Raw genomic sequence first — 16849 nt, forward strand, 5'->3', positions numbered from 1 at the left:
GGTTTAGGGACTTTCCTTCCACCGGGGCACGTGCAGAGGAATGGAGAACCTGTCAGCAGGTAACCTTTCTCCATTAGCACAGCAAAAACCACACCCCTAGTGCCACGAGTCTGGAGCCAGCCATACAGGGACAGAAAATGGGAGGGTACGTGATTCTGGGAATCTCCACTCACTTCCCTGAAAAAACATGAATATTCCACCCCCAGCTTAACATACTATTAGGGATTAGCATAAAGGACAATCCTAACCCTGGGACGACACTGTTCCTTATTGGCGCAGTCCACTCTCTGCTGACCGTGAGACTGTACTATACTTTCCATACTCTGTCTTTAAACTCAGGGTCTTTTCCACTCACAGGACAGACCTGTTCTCTCTGGAACTTACTTTCGATCTGCAGTGAAAGCTGCTTGTGTGGAAATGCTTCGTGTCCGTCATCACCCCAGCGCAGCCCAGCGTGGGATTCTTCCAAGCAAGGAGCCAAAGAACCAGGACATCTCTCTCTAAACCAACCCTGATGCCAGGGCTATTTCACAAAGGGAAGCTGAGTCACGTGGAGGAAACAGCCATCTCTCCCAGTTAGCACGCCCTTGTTCTCTTCCAGACGGCACTGCCAGCCCGTGTCACCAAGGGGAGGTGATCTGCTCATGAGGCGGTGCCAGACTTAACTCAGGCTGGATGCTGACTTCGTGAAAAAAGGGGGTTTCTTCCCCATTTTCCAATTTGTGAAAGCGCTGCTGTGCATCCAGCACCTTCTTCTGGCTGCTGTGAATTCAGTCCTTCTTATCCTTGCCCTCGTATTAATATTTTTCCCCAATGAAATCAAGAACAGAGTAAAGACGAAGCCTGAGTGTTGCCACCTGTAGGCAAAATGCTTTCACTGTTGTATGTTTCTTCAGATAAGGGGAAAAAGGCAATTTATTATGATCGCCTCTACTTTTGTCTTGTGATTATTTCTGACTGGTTTTCTACAATTAATATAATTTTTGCATTTTTTTTACCCTTTGTCCTATATTTACCACATTTTGGCTCTTAATCAAATACTTACATGCTTTTAATTCAAAATATTCTGTGATTTCATGGGGGGACAGAGTTATTCCATAACGGGTACGGCACATGTTTGAGATAATAAACAACTTGGGAATGCACAGTGGGGATGGCCGCACAGCACTGTGAATGTAGTCACTGCCGCTGAGCTGTGTGCCTAAAAACAATCTGAATGGCAAACCTTATATATGTTTTACCATAATAAAAAAAAATCTAGTAGATTTTGAAGTAAGGCATCTCTGTATATTCTTTCAGTAAATAGATTTTAGGGTGAAGAAAGGTCTGTGACTTCTGCCAGTTTGAAAATCCTTTTACTGGTTGAGTAATACTAGTTAAAATACCCAGAGTATCAACAAGTACTGCTGTCTTAAGAGAAACCTTACAATGGAAAGGTAGGGGAGGAAAGTCATTTGCGTGCACACTACAGAGAGGGGGAAATGGTTACTTCTGCAGAGCCGCTGGCCCTGGGACTACTTAAACCAGTGCGTTATCCATATGAAAATGAAATTTAACTTCACCTAACTTAAAAACATAGGCACTGGCCAGAACAGTCCTGCCAGGGGCTGGGGACAAACTGGGCCTGACTTCGGGGCGGGAAAGCTGCCTTGGGCGCTCGCCGGGTGGTGGCCGCGCAGCGCTATGACCGGACTAAAGGCCACTGCACTGTTCACTTTGGAACAGTTAATTTTAGGTTATTTGACTTTGAACTCAATAAATTATTTTCAAAAAATCCAAGTAATTTGGGGGGAAAGGTACTCTCTAGAATCCTGGTAAAGACAGAATTAGAAACCTATGTAACACCCCACAGTTTTTAAACTCCCTAAATCCCATCTGATGAGCACAAACCAGCAAGTATGAGAGCACAAGACAGCGCACGCGACCTACGGAAGGGCCGCCCCCAGCGGCTGCACCCAAGCTCCCAACACAAGCGGGCGGCAGAGCCCGGCTGGGCATCCGCGCAGGAGGAAGGGGGGAAGCGTGGAGTGTCTGCGGGACCCGCGGGCGGGGAAACCGCCAAGGCGCCACCGCGGGCCACCCGAGGGGCTGCGGGCAGGGAAACCGCCAAGGCGCCACCGCGGGCCACCCGAGGGGCTGCGCTCGCGCCGATCCCGAGCCCGGGGCCCTGGCGGTGCGGTGCGGGCGCGGGGTCTGGCGCGCGGGAGCCGCTGCGCCCTGTGGTCTTCACAGCTGGCTCTTCGGGCCTGTCCTTTCGGGGCAGGACCCAGCACTCGGACAGGAAGAACAGGACAGAGGAAAGAGAGGGTCCAGATTACCATAAAGGCGGGGAACAGAGCCAAAAAGAAACAAGAAAATCTAAAGACAAGGCCAATTTTTTGAACACTTCACAAAAGCAACAGAAGAGGGAGCGCTAGAGCCACAAAGCCACAAACGGACTTGAGTCAAACCCTCCCCCGACCCCAAGCTCAGGAACACGAATTTCAACAAACAGTAACTAAAAAGATTCTTGGTTGAATCCCATACACAATTATGAGGAGAAAAAAAAGAGTAAGGAGCAGACTAACATGTCTACAGTCAATAAAAGAACACCAGAAAGATCTGTCCACAAACAGACCCACTTTCTGCCAAAGACATGAATGCGTGAGAGGACAGCATAACTCAAAATTAGAGGTCACAGAACTTAGGAAAAAGTTAGAAAATAGTTTAGAAAAGAAGACAAACAATTAATAAACACAATAGATCATGCTTTGTAAGAAATTGTAAAGGAGCATGAAAAGGAGGAAATTTTTAAAAATAAAAAAATTGATGGAAAAGGGTAAAAAGGATACAAGGAAAAGTGAGGGGCCGGGCGCGGTGGCTCACGCCTGTAATCCTAGCACTCTGGGAGGCCGAGGTGGGCGGATCGTTTGAGCTCAGGAGTTCGAGACCAGCCTGAGCAAGAGCAAGACCCCATCTCTACTAAAAATAGAAAGAAATTATATGGACAGCTAAAAAAATATATAGAAAAAATTAGCCAGGCATGGTGGTGCATGCCTGTAGTCCTAGCTACTTGGGAGGCTGAGACAGGAGGATCGCTTGAGCTCAGGAGTTTGAGGTTGCTGTGAGCTAGGCTGACGCCACGGCACTCACTCTAGCCTGGGCAACAGAGTGAGACTCTGTCTCAAAAAAAAAAAAAAAAAAAAAAAAATTACTCTGCTCTAAAGGAAAAGGGAAAAAAGGTCTTTGGGCATCCAGAAAACTAAAGTTCCTTATAAGCGAAAGAAAATCAGTCTTCAGACTTTCGACCCCATGCCTATACCAAAAGACAATGGAGACACTCGACACATTCAGGACAAGAGAATGTGAGCCGTGGGTTTTGTTACCAGAAAAATGGACTTTCAAATACAAAGGCCACCGACAAACTGTAATGCACACCTAGGAACTCAGGGAATGTTGTTCTCGTGAGCTGAGCCCCTCCTTCCCGAGAAGTCAGCTAGAGCAGACGTTCTCAGACTGTGGCCCCTGAGACTGTCAGGAGAGTGTGGAGTTTAGACAATTTCGTGTAATGCTAAGACGCTCTGTGCCTTCCTCGCTGCGGTGACGCTTGCGCTGATGACAGAACAGCAGCGAGGGCCGGCTGCCGGGGCCTCACCACAGCAAGGCAGGCGCCACCCGCAGCTGCCGCCCCCGCGCTGTCCTCAACGCTGCTCCACACAGTGGGGAAAACATAGATTTACTTAAGAATAACACAAATTATTAACTGCATCAGATCTTGAATCTAAATAGATGTCTTTTGAATATTCTATGACAAGAAGGGAAGTACACAAAGAGACTTTAGATAAACTATGGTTATTCAGACTTGGGTATCTGGAAGGCATTTTCTTGAAAAAGAAAGAAGTGAGTCCATCACTTTAGTTGCCAAGGTTCCAATGATAAAATTCAAGCTTTCAAGTGGAAATTAGAATTTGGGAAAAAGTGTCTACCACCGTAAATTTGACATCTTCAAAGACTTAAAGAATGGTGATATTAATGAGCATGACAGTTTTTAGTATTTTATAATGAAGTACATCAACATTAGGAAGAATTGAAAATCTCAGTGAACCCATTACCCAGTGAACAACGCATGAAGTTACAAAACCATCCATGGGCAAAAGATCTATTCAAAGTACAGGACATCCCAGTGGATCTCAGTGGGACTAAGAACCAAAAACCCACTGCTATCTGAAATGTCACATTGCAACTAGCCTTTAGGAAACCACTACTCACTGAGTTTTGGTCTAGGATCATAGAAGAATATCCTCAATTATCTGAAAAGACAATTAAAATAACTGCTTTGTTTTCCAGCTATGTATCTGTGTGAGGCCAGATTTTCTTCATACATCAAAACAATTTATTACAACAGATTGAATACAGAAGCCGATATGAAAATCCAGTTGTCTTCTATTAAGTCAGACATAAAGAGATTTGGAAAAAATGTAAAGCAATGCTACTCTCCTCCCTGAAAAATTTTTTTTGTTTTGGAAAATATGATTATTTTTGGCCGGGCACGGTGGCTCACGCCTGTAATCCCAGCACTCTGGGAGGCCGAGGCTGGAGGATTGCTCGAGGTCAGGAGTTCAAGACCAGCCTGAGCAAGAGTGAGACCCTGTCTCTACTAAAAATAGAAAGACATTAACTGGACAACTAAAAATATATATAAAAAATTAGCTGGGCATGGTGGCGCATGCCTGTAGTCCCAGCTACTCGGGAGGCTGAGGCAGAAGGATCGCTTGAGCCCAGGAGTTTGAGATTGCTGTGAGCTAGGCTGACGCCACGGCACTCTAGCCCGGGCAACAGAGTGAGACTCTGTCTTTAAAAAAAAAAAAAAAAAAAGATTATTTTCTATAAAAATATATTATTCATGTTTAAATATGAATCTTTCATTTTTAAAAATGAATTAATAAATATTTTAGAGATTTCTTATTTTAAATTTCTAATACATAAATATCAACAGATTTAGCTCTTTGAGGGACTTCGATAATTTTTTTGGAAGTACAAATGGGTTGGTCCTAAGATCAAAAAGTGCATAGAAATCACACAACAAAAACTGCAGATACATCGACACACAGGACCAGTGGGGAGTGTTAAATCTGTATGTACCTGTGGAACCAAGACTGAGTTACGGCCTTAAAGTGAGAGTGGGCACACAGCAGCCAGGCGCTCTGCCGACACGCACACACGACAACCACCCAAGGGTGAGAACAGGGAGAGGGTGTGGCCGGTAGAATACGCTTGCCAAGTGCCTCGTGGTTACTGAGAGCAAAAGGATATCGTGTTTCAAACATACACTGGAGTATGAGAAGAAGCAGTAAAGAAGAGCTTACCAGCTAAGTTCAGTAACCCTGAAAAGAAGGGAATAGGTATATTCTATAAAAATTTTAATATAAAGGGAATCATAAAAACAAAAATATAGAACTCTCCAAACACTAAAAATTATACCAAAACAAAGAATAAAGCAAATAAAATAGCTGCTTATTTAAAAAACACTTAACATAGACAATGAAAGGATAAACTATTAAATTTCTTGAACAGTTATCTATGGGGGAGAGAGAGGAGGGTTGGGAGGACAAGGACAGACGCCAAACCTCTTTGAATATACTTTATGGATTTGACTTGGGGACGCTGTGCTTATTTTTACATAATTATAAAATGAAATCAGATTTTCAAAAAGTAATCCCTGTAAGTTAAAAATAGACAGACAAGCACCTAAATGATCATTCTCAGGAGGTGACAGAATGAGAGAACATGACGGCATATTCTACTGGGAGAGGCACTAAGCCCAAAAAGACAAAGCAAAGCTAAAAACCCTTCAAACTGTTTTCAGTAATCATTTGTTGACAGCGGGGCTAGCACTGTTAGTCCGAAACTGATAAATGTGTATTGTGGGTTTAAAGCAAACAAGCAACATCATGAATCTGATCGTTCCTGGTGTCCCTGTGAACTAGGGGTCTTAGCGCCGGGGACAGCAGACACAGAGTTAAGTCGAAAAGCCAGCACTCATGAATTTCAATCCAAAACATCAGCATAACTCACATGAATTTTATAGTTAAACACCAACTCACTTCCTAGCTCTGTCCACTGAAAAGGCCTAGCAACAAAGACTGACCCTTTGGGAGCAATAAGTCCCCCAAAACCCAGACTGTGGCCTTGGAAGGCCATTTTCCAAAAAATGAGACAATTGGAAATTTGAACACTGACTGGAGATTTGATGATTTCAGGAATGAATAATTTTTGGCAGGCAGAACACTGGTGTTGTGATTATGTTTCTAAAAGAACAGTCTGTACGTTTGGAGCTATGAATACATCCTGACATCCTCGCTAGCGAGTCACCTGATGCCTGGGGTTTGTGTCGGGGGCCGGGGGTGGCTGGGAGTTACCCGGCAGTGCTGCCGCCGCGTCACATTTTCTGCCTGCTTCATGTCTGAAATTTCGCAGGGTAGAATTTGAAGAAAATTCTCCTAATGAAATTCTGGCCTTCATCTAGTCCTTTACCTCTACACGGTGGAGTTCTTTTCTGTTTCTTAATTTGTGAGCTGACGGCATTCCAGAAAGGCATAATGGGAATAAAAAAGGAGGCCAAGGGAAGCAGAGACAGGATTAGAAGTGGTGGTTTTAACAGCTGTGTCCTCCAGAAACGCAGTCTAATTTTAACAGCGGGTCGAGACCTGACTGGCCTTGTGCAATGACTTCCGTTTCTTCTGGATAATGGCTCTCACTTTTGGACACTATGTACCTGGTGCCGCGCTGGGCGCTTTATGTATAATATATAACTTTATTTCATCCTCACAGTTATTCTTGGCATCATCATCCGCATTTTAAACATGAGGACTGAGGTTCGGAAAGGTTAACCTACTTGCTCAAGTTCAAGTTGCCCTAGAAGGTGGCAGAATCAGGACCTGAAATCAGGCCTGCACAGTGCCTAAAGATGCTGCTGCTACACAGAGTCTACTCTCATCTCCTACTGAAATCCAGTAACTCATCAAAAAGAAAATGACCAGGGTTGAAAGCAACTCACTGTACTTCATCTGCCATAATTTTTAAAAAGCTGCCAATGAGCTTTGGAACAGAAGCGCTCTGGAGCGAGGTGGGAGCCACGGCACAGCAGTGTGCAGTCTGGGCAATGTATGCCACAGGGACGGGAGCTGCTTTCATTCTGCCAAGTCACCAGGCGCCTCCTGGGGGCCGGACGGAGTGGTGACCAGGAAAGGCCCCTGCCCGGGGCTCGGGCGAGCTGTGCTTGTAGCAGTAGGCCTCACCGGGATGTGAGCTGCAACACACGGCTGAGCCGCGCAGGCGGCCAACCAGGAAGCTGGGTGTGTGTGAATAGAGCTCAGTGTTACAATCCAACGAAATATAGAGCAAAGTTCACCCGAGCATGTTTAATAACACGCTTCCTCACCACCGTGTTACACAATTAGGCTTGAGTGGGTGCCTCCTGGCGTGCAGAGCTGTAATTAACGCTGCATTTTACACAGCCAAACAAAACACTCCCGGAGCGGGAGAAACGGGCCGGGCTCTCTGGATTCAGAAGCAGGAACCGGCCAGGCAGCCCCGCCGGCTCCCTGAGGCCCCTGTGCGTTCTCCCTTCCAACGCTCTAGACGCGCTCGGTTCTAGTGGCTCTGCAGCAGCAGCTTGTCCTCTCCACTGTCCCCACCCCTCCTTCACTCGTCCTTCACACGGTGGCGGGCCATCTCCTAACAGCCGATCTGCCCCAGCCCGCCACTCGCGCTGGGCACAGGGGCTCACGACACCCTGACTCCTCTCACCGCCTTTGGGGCCGTGTGGGCACAGGCGTCAGCCAGGGAGGAACAAATGGCAGAATAAAGAGAGACGACTCGGGAAGGGCGCTAGGAAAGGCATTTTCAAAAGAGGCTGGACATGGCGGGTGTCCAGATCATGTCCCATGAAGGGGGACATGACCTACAGCAGTGGGACGTGACCGGGGATTGGGGGACATGACGTCCAGCTCCAGAAACAGGCGAGGTAGAAATTAGCAGGAACTGCGCTTTCTACCTTCTCAAACCCAACATGGATACAAAGGAGCTTTTAAAGTCGTCTCATCCAGTTGCTTGTAGTCTGGGGCTCTTCCTTTTATTTCTGTCTGGCATTTTTCTGTCCCCTACAGCAGCAGTCCCCAACCTTTTTGGCACCAGGGACCATTTCACAGAAGACAGTTTTCCACGCACGGGGTGGGGAGGAAGGGCACGCGGCAGAGCTCGGCAGCCCAGTCCCTGACAGGCACGGACAGGACCCGTCCCCATCCCAGGGCTTGGGGACCACAGCTCTACAGGACATACCTATCTCACAATGCAATAAAATAGCACTGGTTTAATCAACATGGGAGAAAGGCCAAAGAAAGTCAGTGGGAACCCTAAGTGGGCCTGCTGCTCGTGACAGGCGGCTGCACACAGTGCGGGTGCAACAGGAGCCCCTTCTATCTAATCCTCTATCAACCGGTCTATCTTCTATCTATCAATCTATCATCTAGCTAGCTAGCTATATATTTTTGATACAGGGTCTCACTCTGTCACCCTGGCTAGAGTGCGGTGGCATCATCACAGCTCACTGCAGCCTTGAACTCCTGGGCTCAGGTGAGCCTCAGCCCCCCAAAGCACTGGGATTACAGGTGTGTGCCACCGTGCACGGCCACTGGCCCCTTCCTAAGAGCTACGGGATGTCCCTGAGGCTCTGCTCCAAGGAAATCAGGGCAGGCCATAGCCACAGGGTCCAAGGTGCGTGGAAACACCACTTGTTTATGGAACTCACTCCCGAGGCTGCCGCTTCTCACAGAAACTGAAGCCAAATGCTGTTAGTCTAAACCCAGGGAGCCCCAGACTGCACCTGGGTAACGTCACCTGGGTGACATCAGGACCACCGAGGTGCACCTGGGCACCTGAGGGCTAGAGCATGCTTCTGCCTGTCCTTGGCCCTGCATTGCTCACCCAGTCCCACCAGACCAATCCTAACTGTGACCAGAGTCCTCTCAGCCTTAAGGATGAAGGATGTGAGACTATTTAAAGCTCCTGGCCATATCACCAAACACATCAAGATACGGAACTGGCTCGACTTCCGTCCGTCAGGGACATGATGTCCCTAAGAAGAGATGAAAGCATCAGCGGGAGATTGCCACCACCACCCCACGTGACGGTGACTTCGGCATTTTCCATTCACACGCCTCCATCAGAATGACCTGAGATGAGCCCCGCGAAGCCCCACCTGTCTCTCTGGAGACCTGGAGCCGCTGGCTGTTACAGAAGGCGCCCCGGCCTCGCCGGCCCGTGTACAGTCGCTCCTCCGTGCAGTGGTAAATCACTCCGAACTCGAGCTGCGGGCGCAGAGCAGGACAGAAAACAAATGTGGTTCACTCATTTGACACGGAAAAAACACAGTGATTCAAAGATGAAGGCTGCTCTAGGCGTTAAGATGAACGCAGTATGATGAGACAGAAATTACCTTTCAAAAAGGAACTGAAGAAAATCAGTGTCTAGATTTAAAACTAGACCTGGACATGAAAAAAAGTTTTCTTTTGTTAAATAACTACATTTTAAAATATATTAAGACTAACAACTATATTAAAAATTAACAATCATAATCGTACATTAGTCACCAAAAGTTATTGGAAAAGTTTAATTCTTTAGAAAGCTCTTTTTTACTGGGAAAAAAAGGCTACTTGTGACTCCAAACCCCATAAGACATCCTCAGAATTGCTGATGTGTGAAGAATGAAGACATCTGAAAACCCAAGGGCAGCCCCGGAAAGACAGAAACGACACACCAAGCCCCGGGCCTTCGTCCCTGCAGGGCAGAGCACTAAGCGGCAGCCTTGCTGCTGTAAGTGGTGACAAAGGTCAGATGCCACCTTCCCAACAAGAAACAGCAAAATGAAGGGGTCAGTGTGAAAAGATGCAGCCTCCTACCCTCGGGCCTTTGTTGCCTTTCCTCTTCCTACTCTTCACGACTCAGGATTAACAAGAGCGCGCATGCTTGGCGTGGGGGTCGGCCAAGTGTCCATCTCTCTGGAAAATGAAGACTCAGGCCAGATGCCTTAGGAAAGCCGTGGCTGGCCCTGGGGCGAGCTGAACCGATGGAGGCCCCGACCTACAGAAAACGGGCTGGTTTCTGGGAGGGGGCCATTCAGGCTGAGAGCCTGCAGTTTCTAGCGATACTTAATCATCCTCCTCCCTTCCCGGGGCCCTGGCTTTAAAGGGCTCTGCAAATCCAGGTCAAGCCTAGAATTGTGCTGGTCTCTGAGGGCCTGTGAGGGGACCCAGACCTGGGAGAAGGGGGAGTACCTCCCCGCTCAGTCACTGGGAACAGAACAGACACAGCGACCCACAAAGGGGCTGAGGCCCCGGCCAGCCGTCCCAGCAGCCCCTCCCCCGGTCACTGGGAAGATCTTGGTCACGGACATCAATTGTCTCCCTAAAGTATGGCTCAGCTTCCCACACAGGGCTTCCTGACACTTAGCAAAGAAACAAGTCAGTAATTAAGTCCTTACCCAGATTTCAATATTAAAATTCTTACTTATCTTTGACTTAAGTATTCTGAGATGGGTGTAAACTTCTCTCGGTGCCCACGCTAGGCAATATATACTGAGACCGAGGATTAGCATGAACAAATGCTGTTCTGAAGGAGGGTCACGCTGGGGAGACCCACTCAAATAAAACTGTTTTCACTACAGAGAAACGAAGGCTCTTCTAAGCGTTGCTGCTTGAATTGGCTAATAAAGCTTAAACCTCAGTCCCATGCCTTCCACGCAGGACCCATGACATTGGAGTTCAGAAGGTCTATGGGAACCTTGGAAGAGCCACGTTCTCATACTAACAGCCAGAGGAAGATAAAGAATTAATAGAATATTGGGATTAAAAACGTTCTCCAAAAATATGAGCTCCTTTTTGTTGTGACTAGATCACACGCTCTAGGGGTCAGATGGAGACTGACTCGGACCGAGACTAACTCAGAAATTCCGCTTCCAAGGCAGCATCATGGGAAGACCACTCGGAGGCCAGGGCCAGCCTCCTGCGGGGTGAGGGCTGGCCCCACACCGGCACACCCCCAAACCGGTTTGTGCTTGTTTACTTTCTCAGATTTGGGAACCAGACTTGGATCCACCAGTCATGGTAGAAGCACAGGACAGACAGCAAAACAAGCAGAGGCTGAAGTGGGAAGAAGGACGAGGCCCTCGGGGACCCTGGGCCACATCGCCTACCTCTTGGTGAACGGCAAAGCCAATGCTGACTGCCACGGTTGGGAACCTGCAAAGGCAAACAGAACAGTTTACATCCTGAAATAGGAACACCAGCTCTCAGGAGCCTGCGTGTGCTGTGCAGCTCATCCAGGGCACACAAGGACCTTTCTACACCCTGGGTGGCTTGGTTTTTAAAAAACGACTTCCTATTGTTTCACTAACTGCTTCCAAGACAAACAGACTTAGCTGATCATGTGGTACGACAGATAACCTTGAAAGTCACATGAGGCTGATGCAATAAAACAATGACCCTCTGATACCCAATTTGGATTTGAATAATCAGTTTCCTGGTTCTCAGAGACCCAAAGCGACAGCAGAGTCCTCCCAAAAGGTCAGGCCCCTGTACCAGGTGGGGCATGGGGTGCCTGAAAGGTGCCACAGCCTCCCCATGGGGCTGATTCTGAGCCACAGGACACAGCTGGCACCACCTACACCCTGTCCCTGTCCCTGTCCCTGCTTAACACCCAAGCAGCCAGCAGGGTGAGCTACAGAGGCACAAGGATGGTTTTCACGTCACAGTTTGCCTGTGGTTTTATTTGGAGATTTTGTTGTTGCTGTTCAATGTCCTCAGGATAATCCCTCCTTTATGTGAAGATCATCAGAGGTTAAAAACAGGTGGGAACAAGAGAGGTTCAAAAGTAATCAACCCCACTGGCACCTTGATCTTGGACTTCTAGCCCCCAGAAGTAGGAGAACACAAAGGAGCAGGATATTGGCAAAGATCAACCACTGAGAGGCTTGGAGTCCAGCAAGAAGGATCTCTTGCCAGCTTTGGCTGAGCCTGGGGGCAAGCTCACCCAAACCAGCCCCATCCAGCCCAGCCTCACTTGCCTACCCGCCTCTGCTGTGGCAGGGAGAATAAGGACACAACTCAAGCTCCAGGGCCCCACCCACCACCTGGGGCAATCAAGTGCTTCTCTGGAGGGACTAGAGCCGCCACAGGACCCAAAAACAACATTGTAGCTTGTTCCTTTCAGCAAGCACAACCTATTGACAGGGAGGTAAATCTGCACACCCTTTACAGCATTTATTGACTCAATCATACAGGGTGTAGTTGAATCTCACCCACAAGCACCACCCACAGGCCGGGCGCGGTGGCTCACGCCTGTAATCCTAGCACTCTGGGAGGCCGAGGTGGGCGGATCGTTTGAGCTCAGGAGTTCGAGACCAGCCTGAGCAAGAGCGAGACCCCATCTCTACTAAAAATAGAAAGAAATTATATGGACAGCTAAAAATATATATAGAAAAAATTAGCCGGGCATGGTGGTGCATGCCTGTAGTCCCAGCTACTCGGGAGGCTGAGACAGGAGGATCGCTTGAGCTCAGGAGTTTGAGGTTGCTGTGAGCTAGGCTCATGCCACGGCACTCACTCTAGCCTGGGCAACAGAGTGAGACTCTGTCTCAAAAAAAAAAAAAAAAAAAAAAAAACAAGCACCACCCACTGTCTCAGAGATTAAACTGGGTGTGCCATTATCTGATCAAAAGAAAACCCAAAAATAAGCAAAAGCTGCTCCAGATGAGAAAGAATCACCAAAAGATCTCCAGATACATGAAAAATCAGAGTGAAAGGACACCCCCAAAAGAAAACAATAACTCCGTATCAATGGAAACCAACCAACATGAGAATATTGAAATGACTAATAAATAATTTCAAATATGGATTATATGGAAGCTCAATGAAATACAAGAGAAAAGAGAAACCCAACACAAAGAAACCACAAAAACAACACAGGAAATGAATGAAAAATTCACTAAAGAAATTGAATTATTAAAAAAAAATCAAGCAGAGCTTCTGGAAATGAAAAAATCATTCAAGGAAATATAAAACACAGTGGAAAGCCTTAGGAGTAGGCTAGATCAGGCAGAAGAAAGAATCTCAGAGCTAGAAGACAATGCCTTTGAATTAAACAAGTCAATCAAAGAGAAAGAAAAGAGTAATAAGAGGAACAAAGCAAGCCTACAAGAAATGTGGGATTATGTAAAGAGGTCTAACATAAGAATTATAGGCATCCCTGAGGGTGAAGAAGAAAATACACAAGAGCTAGAAAACCTATTTGAGGTAATACTTGAGGAAAATTTCCCAGGTCTTGCTAGAAATCTGGACATCCAGGTTCAAGAAGCACAACTGACTCCTGGGAGATTGATCACCAAGAGGCAATCACCACAACATACAGTCATCAGACTGGCCAAAGTTAACACAAAAGAGGAACTCCTATGAACCGTAAGGTGAAAGCATCAGGTAACTTACAAAGGAAAACCTGTAAGACTAACTGCAGACTTCTCAACTGAGACCTTACAAGCCAGAAGGGGCTGGGGTCCCATTTTCAGTCTTCTCAAACAGAATAATGGCCAGCCTAGAATTTTGTATTCTGCAACACAAAGTTTCTTGTATGAGGGAGAAATAAAGACTCTCAGACAAGCAAATGCTGAGGGAATCTCTCAAGACCAGACCTGCCTTGCAGGAAGTACTCAGATCTGCATTATACACTGGTCAAGCACAACAAACAGCCACCAGTGTAAAACCATCCAAAAGCTAAAGGTCAGAGCCCAGATATCACAATGGCTCAAGCAGTAAAACAAGGCAATAAGGGTCTACCCAAAAGGATAAACAGAAATCCACCCCATTTATCAATTCTTTCAATAAATGTAAATGGTTTAGACTCCCACTGAAGAGACATAGGTTGGATGAATGGATAAAAAATACAAGCCAAGTGTCTGTTGTCTCCAGGAAATGCATCTAGCCCACAAGGACTCATTCAGACTCAAGGTAAAGGGATGGAAAACAATATTCCATGCAAATGGAAACCAAAAGAAAACTGGTGTAGCCATTCTCGTATCAGCTAACATAGTCTTCAAATCAACAAAACTACAGACAGACAAAGACAGTCATTATATAATGGTGAAGGGAACAATTCAACAAGAAGACAGAAGAATCCTAAATATCGATGTACCTAAAACAGGTACACCCAGATTCATAAAGCAAATCCTACTTGATCTAAACAAAATGATAAACAGCAGCATTAAAATAGCCAGGGATTTCAACATCCCTCTGACAGAATGAAACAGATGCTCCAAACAGAAAATAAACAAAGAAACAATGAACTTAAAAAAGACTCTATAACAAATGGGCCTAACAGACATTTACAGAACATTTTACCCCCAAACTACTGAATGTACATTCTTCTTAGCAGCTCATGGAGTATATTCTAAGATTGATCAAATCCTAGGCCACAAAACATGTCCTGACAAACCTTAAAAGATAGAAATTATACCATGTATCTCTCAGACCACAGTGAAATAAAATTAGAAATCAATTCCAACAGAAAAATTCAACTCTACACAAAGTCATGAAAATTAAACAACCTACTGCTGAATGATTATTGGGTCAAAGAGGAAATTAAGATGGAAATCAAAAGATTCTTTAAACTAAATGACAAAGGGGGCAAAAGCAGTCCTAAGAGTAAAATTCATAGCCTTAAATGCCTATGTCCAAAAGACAGAAAGATCACAATCAACAATCTAATGAATAATCTTAAGGAATTTGAAAAGGAAAAGAAAACCAATCCTAAACCTAGCAGAAGAAAAGAAACAATTAAGGTCAGAGCAGAACTAAATGAAATCGATTCCAAAACAATTACACAGAAGATTAATAAAACAAAAAGTTGATTCTTTGAAAAGATAAACAAAATCGACAGGCCTCTCACTAGATTGTAACCAGAGACAGAAAAGAAAGGGCCCTAATAAGCTCAATCAGAAATGAAAAAGGAGAAATTACAACTGATACTATGAAAATACAAAATATCACCTTTGAATACTATAAAAATCTCTTATGCACATAAACTTGAAGACATTGAGGAAATGGACAAATTCCTGGAAACATACAACCTCTCTAGGCTCAATCAGGAAGAAATAGAATTCTTGAACAGACCGATATCAAGTAACAAAACTGAAGCATCAATAAAATATCTTCCAACAAAAAAAAAGTCCCAGACCAGATGGTTTCACATCAGAATTTTACCAGACCTACAAAGAAGAACTGGTACCTATACTGCAGAAATCATTTCATAACATCGAGTAGGAAAGAATCCTCCCCAACTCATTTTATAAAGCTAATATCACCTTGATACCAAGACCAGAAAAGGACACAGCAAAAAAAAAAAAAAGTGAACTACAGACTGATATCCCTTATGAATATAGAGGCAAAAATTCTCAGTAAAATCCCAGCAAACCGAATTCAGCTGCACATCAAAAAAATAATCCACCATGACCAGATGGACTTCATCCTAAAGATGCAAGGATGGTTCGACATACGCAAATCTACAAATGTGATGCACCACATAAATAAAAGCAAAAACAAAGACCATGTGATCCTCTCAACAGATGCAGAAAAAGGATCTGACAAAATTCAGCACCCTTTTATGATTAAAAACTCTTAACCAAATAGGCATAGATGGGACATACCTCAAAATTATAAAAGCCATATATGACAAACCCATAACCAACATCATACTGAATGGGGAAAAATTGAGAGCATTCCTACTTAGAACTAGACCCAGACAAGGTTGACTTTTTTTTTTTTTTTAACCATTTCTATTCAACATAGTGCTAGAAGTCCTAGCCAGAGCAATCAGACAAGAGAAAAAAATTGAGGATATCCAAAAGGGGAAAGAAGAGGTCAAACTGTCACTCTTCACTGATGATATGATCTTATATCTAAAAAACTCCAAAGATTCTGCCAAGAGATTCCTGGAATTGATAAGTAAATTCAGAAAAGTCTCAGGTTACAAAATCATTGTACACAAATCAGTAGCATTTCTATATGCCAACAATAGTCAAGCTGAGAATCAAATCAAAGACTCAATACCTTTCACAATAGCAACAAAGAAAATAAAATCCCTAGGAATATATTTAACCAAGGAAGGAAAAGACCTATACAGGGAGAACTATGAAACACTGAGGAAGGAAACTGCAAGGATTTAAACAAATAGGAAAACATATCATGCTCATGGATCATCAGAATCAACATTGTTAAAATGTCTATATTACCTGAAGTGATTTACAGATTCAATGCCATCCCCATTAAAATACCAATGTCATTTTTCTCACATCTAGAAAAAATAACTCTATGCTTTGTATGGAACCAGAAAACAGCCTGAATAGCCAAGGTAACCTTAAGCAAAAAGAACAAATTAGGAGGCGCACTTTACCAGACTTCAAGCTATACTACAAAGCTATAGTAATCAACGGCATTGTATTGGCACAAGGGACATAGACCAATGGAACAGAACAGAGAACCTAGATATAAAATCATCCTCATATAGCCATCTGATCTTTGACAAAGCAGACAAAAACACAGACTGGGGAAAAGAATCCCTATTCAATAAATGGTGCTGGTAAAATTGGATAGCCACATGTAGAAGACTGAAACAGCATTCGCACCTTTCACCTCTCACAAAAGTCAACTCACAATGGATGACAGACTTAAATCTAAGGAATGAACCTATAAGAATTCTAGAAGAAAATGTTGGAAAAATTCTTATAGATATTAACCCAGGCAAAGAATTATGAAGAAGGCCCCAA

The 16849-nt window shown here is 45.0% G+C and overlaps 1 protein-coding gene across 2 annotated transcripts in view; it reads right to left on the reverse strand.

Moving 5' to 3' along the window:
* Positions 1 to 16849, reverse strand: part of IMPA2 (inositol monophosphatase 2) — a 54523-nt gene that overhangs the window by 12619 nt on the left and 25055 nt on the right. For both annotated transcript variants that reach the window (XR_011233595.1, XM_069468572.1), the window contains exons 4-5: positions 11231 to 11276; positions 9239 to 9347 (exon numbers count right to left, since the gene is read on the reverse strand). Coding sequence is in view for 1 of the 2 variants with exons in the window: in XM_069468572.1 (XP_069324673.1) it covers positions 9239 to 9347; positions 11231 to 11276 (155 nt within the window). In the remaining variant the exon portion in view is untranslated. The remainder of the gene's footprint in view (positions 1 to 9238; positions 9348 to 11230; positions 11277 to 16849) is intronic.

Source organism: Eulemur rufifrons, chromosome 5, assembly GCF_041146395.1.
Source record: "Eulemur rufifrons isolate Redbay chromosome 5, OSU_ERuf_1, whole genome shotgun sequence".
NCBI classification, from domain to species: Eukaryota; Metazoa; Chordata; class Mammalia; order Primates; family Lemuridae; genus Eulemur; species Eulemur rufifrons.